This window comes from Podarcis cretensis, assembly GCF_951804945.1.
Source record: "Podarcis cretensis genome assembly, chromosome: 13".
NCBI classification, from domain to species: domain Eukaryota; kingdom Metazoa; phylum Chordata; class Lepidosauria; order Squamata; family Lacertidae; genus Podarcis; species Podarcis cretensis.
Genome location: NC_137182.1, coordinates 40,548,825 through 40,554,876, shown reverse-complemented (window position 1 = coordinate 40,554,876; position 6,052 = coordinate 40,548,825). Strand labels below are relative to the sequence as shown.

Below are 6,052 nucleotides of genomic sequence, written 5' to 3'. Positions count from 1 at the left end.
TTTCATCGATAATTAATTCTATTTTTTATTTAAATCCACAAACTCTGGTTCATGAAACGACATGCTGTTCCCCACCCCCCTCCCCTGTGCCTGAAAATCACACCCATAAAATTAAACGTTAGAGATATAAATAGCAGTGTCTCTCTGCTTGAGCACCAAGGGCAGAGGAGAAACAGGAAGAACTGAGGGTAGTGGGGGGTCTTGTGGCTCCTTGCGTCGTGGCCCAGCCGCCGCGCAAGAGGCTCAGCTGAAAAGACAGTCCTTGCTGCTCTCCTGGAGAGCCTTAGCACCCAAATAAGACTTCTCTATATACAGATAATCTAAGAATCACATTCATTTTTAGCCCTAAGATGCAGCGGGAAACGGCACAGACGATGCCGTGACCTTCCTAGCAAAAAGTGACCTAGCTGGGAAGACTTGGCAGCTGAAAAGCTCTCTGCAGCTGACTCCCCAGCATGAAATTTCATCTCCCCAATATGGGGCATTAAGATCGTGGGGCACCGGAGGGAAAAAGAGACATTTCCCCCCACCCACCCATTTTGCTCCTCCCCTAACACTGAAAAATTTAGAGGGAGACGGATGTGCCGTTCCAAAGGCGGAAAACAAATACTTTTCTTTTCCTTTCCCGAAATGTACAGAAGGTTAAGAAGGCGGAAGACCTCCCCACACACCACGTTGCCCTCCCCAAGTGTGAGTGAGTGAGTGAGTCAGTTGGCATGTGTGCAAAAGTGTAAGGCCCCCGCAGGGCCAAAGGAAAACGTCCTGTCCGGATTCTTCAGGAAAAGTCAGAGGTAATGAAGAGGCTGGATTGATCTCTTCTCTTGCACTTGAAATGTCGACCAAGATTATCTGCGGGGCGGGAGAGAAAAGAATGAATGTAAAAAATGGATTGTCAAAGGCATGGAGACAAATTTGCTGACCTCCAGGTGTTATTCAACGAAGAATGCAAGACGAGCCCTTGCAGGATCAAGTCAGGGGCTCATCTAGTTCAGCATCTTGTTCTTAGAGTGGCCACCCAGATGCTGGCAAGCAAGACAAAGGAGGCAGAGCGCTGCTTCCATGTAAAAATACGTATTGTTGGAAGCGGGATTCAAACCCGTGCCTCCAGGTGAGAGCTGCAACTTGAGCCTAGCGCCTTAGGCCACTCAGCCATCCTGGCTGTGACTCCCATCAAATCCAGGTTGGGGAAGGAGGGCTTAAGAGTGACCCAGGTCAAAAGCATACTGGGTAATTTGGGGCCAGACACCATCTTTCTGGGTATCCTATCTTCCAGAGCAGAGAGTTCCGTTTACGCTGCCCTGAGAAAGGGCAGGATTTATTTACTTATCAAATAAAAAGACACCCCCCAAGGGTTGCGATTTGAGAAACAACCACTCAGCTTGGCCAGGAGAGATGGACGCTGAGTGACCATCTGTCATAGATGCTTCAGTTCCTATTCCTGCATGGCAGAGCGTTGAACTAGATCACCGTCAGAAACTGATCCCCAAAACTGAATCTACGCCTTGTTAAAGAAAGCCCTATCTGCAACCATCGGTCCTGCTAATTTAATAAATACTCCTGCAAACGCACGTTGTCGTTTTCTCAAACCCAGTTTTGGGATTATGGGAATGGAGGAAGAGGAAAAGCCTGGAGACATTACCCAGCTTTCCCCTCCCCCCCACAGCTCTTGAGGACTATAAACTTGGCTCTGTTTTTTAAGGGAAAGATGCTAAGTTAATCAACTGGCAGAAGTGAGCGGGGTAGGATGGAGCTGTGGTTACAGATTCGAAGCATCAGTTCTTACCTTCAGTGTATCAGCGATTCCTGAGCTGAATGGCCTCCAGTCTCTTCAATGGGTGCTGGAAATAGAGAAGGCAAAGTTTAGCAATAAGTGGGGGGTGGGTGTCGAGATGCTCCCAGGAAAGACTCCAGTTTAGGGTTAGATAATGGGAAAGAAGCGACTTACTGGTGAATTTCTCCCGCCGTCGGCAGCGGGCATAGATTATGATGCCACCTATCAAAACCGCCAGAGTTAAGGCGCCCAGAGATGCTCCCACCATAAGCCACATGTTGAAGTTGTCTGGGAGTTGGGGGTCTCCGCCTGCCAGAGAAGAGAGAGGGAAGGGTTAAACTCAGCCGAGCTTCCCAAAAGCCTGATCCGCTTCTGATCCCAGCACTTCCTCCTGGGGCTCCCCTCAGAGGAGAGTCTCTTAACAATCTGAACCAGACTTGTCTTCAACAACATCCCCTTTTCCTTCCTGCTGAACCATTTCCCACAAGGCCAGTCGGTTAACCCACGGCTGGAAGAGGAACAAAATGGTGCCAAAAATAAAAAGTTGCAAATCTCAGCTTCGAATTCAGGCTGGGGGATGTCACTGATCTTTTTCTTTTCAAGCCGCAGGCTTTTTGGGGACCAGATTTCAGCACACACTTATGCCAGCTAGGAGGAGCAGGAGGTGCAGGGAGAAGAGAAGCAAAACAAAACCCCAAACGGAAAAAATAATGTTTTTCAAATTCTGTTTAATTCGATGAAGATCTCTTTCTATGTACATTTGATATTTGGTCCTCCTCTCCCTGGATTCATGCCAGCTTTTCTATACCCACCATGCACAGAGTCCTGCAGCCTTCAGTGTCAGTGCGGTGTAGTGAGTAGAGAATGTTAGATTAGGACCTGGGTTCGAATCTCCATTCAGCCATAAAGCTTGCCGGGTGGAGGGGTGACACCCAGGCCCATCACTATCTTATAGCCTGGCTTAAAGGGCTGTTGTGAAGGCAATGGAAGGAGGGGCATGAAATAGAGAGGGGTTCAGTGCACCCTTGCAGGTGGAAAGCTACCATTCCTGGTTTCCTGCCCTCAATCCCATCCCACCCCCCAAAAAAAAATCCCAGTTCTACTCTCACAAATGGCTTGTCGATATAAGAAGTCAACGCAGCTGGAGCAACCCAAGGTTCCCGCCCCAGTGCATGGTGAGTAAGGGTTGGTGCCAGCCACTCACATGTGGTGCAAAAATCGTTCTTGTTTTGACGCTGGCAGACAGAGCAGTCCATGCATTTCTCCAGGTCGGGGCTCCAAGACTGGCCTCCTGGGCACACGGAAGCTGGGGGGGGGGGGAGAGAAAAGGAAGATTTAGGCAGGAGTCTCTTGGCTGTGGAACCACTGACATCTGTATCAGCCTAAGCTTTCTCACAGGGTTGTTGTGAGGATAAAATGGGGAGAGTTAGATATACCACCTTGAGCTACTTAGAGGAAAAGGTTGCTGCTGCTGCTGCTGCTGTTGTTGTTGTTGTTATGGCTATTATTATTATATTATTATTATTATGGCTGGGTTTCCCAGCCACTCTGGGTGGCTTACATCATATATAAAAACATAATGAAACATCAAACTAGAAAAACATGAATGTTGCTAGTACATACAGGTGTTTTGGTAAGTCACATCCAGGTTTATACCACTGTAAGAGTCTTGACTCCCCCAGCACAAGAATCCTGGGAACTGTAGTTTACCCACATACAGAGAGCTACAATTCCAAACAGCCTTAGCTATGGTTCCCAGGTGCCAACTTGAATAAAATATGGGGGGGAGGGGCCAGGTAAGCCCTGCCCCACATAACTGATCACATGATGCGACACACACACCATTTGAATGGAAATGCCCATCAACTTTCTTGGGGGGGGGGGAAATGGCCCCCTCAGATATTTTTTTGGGGGGCAAAAGGACCTCAGCCCCTAGGAGTTGGCTCTATGTTCCCTGGGGGGAAGCCATGAGAGTTAAAGTGGTATGAATGTGCTTGTGTGGATGTGACATCCGTGTTGGCTGGCTCTCAAAAACCAGGGAGAAATGAAGGGCTTTTTTGGGGGGGGGGCCTGGGATTCTCAAGCAGGCTTCTTTGGAAGCCAGGCCCGCTGGGCTCATTGCAGCCTCCAGAGCAAATCGCGGCTTAGGAGGAGCGCGCTGTAAAACGAGCCGGGGTGGGAGGGAGAGAAAGACGATTAAGAAGAAGCTGAATGAATGAAAGCAACCAAGCGACAAGTCAGAACATGAAGACGTTTAACAGCTGAATGAAAAAGAAGAAAAAGATCCATACACGAGGCTCTCCTGTCCCTCCCTCCCTCCCATGACATGAGGGTCTATTTCCAGAGGGGTAACGTCAGTAGGGAAAGGGGTGTCGTGTTTCGCCCCGAAACCTGAACCAGCCCCGAGCAGCAGCAGGAGAGCATCGGGGGGTCAAGACTGAGAGCATCACGTGGCGAAGTTGTGGCGCGGGGGAGGACAAGGACCCCCTCCCCCCTTTCAAGTGACTTCATTGATAAAATATGCCCCGTGCAAGCGAGCAAACAGATGGCGCCGGGCCCAGAAGTGGAACGAAAGAGACGGTGGGGCGGAGACGGTGGGTGAGTCACCATGTGGGTCGCCTGATGCAGCGGACGTCAGATTTCTCTCTCCCCACCCCCCAGGCCCCCAATTGTCCGCTGCCCGGATCCTGCTCTCCTGTCCCAGTTTTCTCACTTGTGACTCGCGGGGAAAAAGAAACTTTCACCCGCAAGGCAGCCAATGGGGAGGCGGCGCTGGCCGAGGGGGCGTGGCACCGAACTCATGGAAATTCCAACGCGGACCAGACTCGCTTCTGCCATTGATCTTATTTTCGCGGGGGGCGGGGCTCCGCGCCATTAACTCGCGGAAATCGGGAGTGTCGAAAGCGCCTCTGGGCATGGGCAGACGGCCTTCTCTTTCCTAGGCGGAACCCGGCCCCCTCTCCCCATCGCCTCTGCTGGGGATTAAGCCGGGCTGGGGGGATCCATTCCAAACACTGGACTCGTCACTTTCCCTGTCCCCGCAGCTATGTGTCGTTAGCAGCTCCGCTACAGGCAAACATTCAACAGGTCGAGCCCTCTCTCAGACGCGAAAGGTTTATAAGGTTGCACCTGTTGAAATTCTGCCTGGAGAGCACAAGAGAGGGCGACAGCTTTACACCCACGCAGAGGAAGGGATGGCAACGCCGCTACGTCTAGACACAGGGCTGTTGAACGGAGTTCTGTGTGATTCGAAAGCTGACATACTCGCTTGGCCCGCTTCGTATCTGCTAACCTGGGCTGCTTTGCCATTTCGCGTTCTCGGGGGGGGGGAGCCCAACAGCCCCCATCCCTAGCCCACCCCGTCGTCAAAGATCCAGTATTCTCAGGTAGGGCCGGGACGCCGGAGAGCCCCTACACTGTCAGTGTAGACAGTAGTAAGCTCGATGGACTAGCAGGCGGCAGAGGAAGTTCAACCGGTGCAGCCTCCCCATCTCCATGTCCGGGAGAAGAAGTTTCATCTCCTTGGCTTTATAGCTGTGAAGGCGGCTGGGTGAGACGACACCACTCCAAACTATCCCACCCCGCCGCTTCCGGAGACCCCTTTACCTGGAACCGGCTCTCCCGAGGCTATCCGGAACAGGAAGGGGAAAAGCCCCACCAGGACGGCTCCCAAAGGCAGCAGCATCTCTCGACCGCTCTCCCTGCTTCCGAGGATGAGGAGAAGGAGCGACTGAACCGCTGGTCTGTCTGTGACTCAGCTCCAAAGACTTTCCTCGGCTCACTATAGAGACGCCCACGCAGATCCGGAAGGCCAGGATTGGCGGGCAAGGAGCCAGGACTCCTGGGTTCCATCCTTTGATCTGGGAAGGGGGCGAGGGAGGCGGGGGGGGGCTGTCTAGCAAGTTAAAGCAGGAAAAGCTCAGAGCGAGAAATTGTGGATTTTCTGGGCAGGGCAACGAGTCGCCTGGATTTAACCGGGGACTGGGAGGCGGGAGAGCTGGGTGCTAGGACGCCTGGGTTCCCCAGAAAGAAGGTCCCGCTGAGGTTTTTGGTTTTTCCTTTAACCCCCAAAAACAAACCCTACAGCCTGTTTCATGCTGCTCCTTGATTTTGTGGCTTTTAAGTTTATTATGCTTAGGGGTTTTCTTTCAATAGGTACACTTTGCTTTATTCCTTTTGGAAACCGCCCGGGGAATATGATCGAAGGGCGGTATAAAAATATTTCTAATAAATAGACGTTAGATCAAAGGGGATATGTCAGAAGCCGAAAGCTGCTCTGAA

The 6,052-nt window shown here is 51.5% G+C and overlaps 1 protein-coding gene across 1 annotated transcript; it reads right to left on the bottom strand.

Moving 5' to 3' along the window:
• Positions 1–5,576, bottom strand: TNFRSF12A (TNF receptor superfamily member 12A). Its single transcript, XM_079949134.1, has 5 exons — positions 5,378–5,576; positions 2,976–3,077; positions 1,946–2,080; positions 1,784–1,838; positions 1–849 (listed from the first exon to the last, which is right to left on the bottom strand). Exons 1-4 carry the CDS (start codon positions 5,454–5,456, stop codon positions 1,786–1,788), a joined length of 369 nt encoding a protein of 122 aa, XP_079805260.1. The 5' UTR covers positions 5,457–5,576; the 3' UTR covers positions 1–849; positions 1,784–1,785.
• Positions 5,577–6,052: the final 476 nt, after the last annotated feature.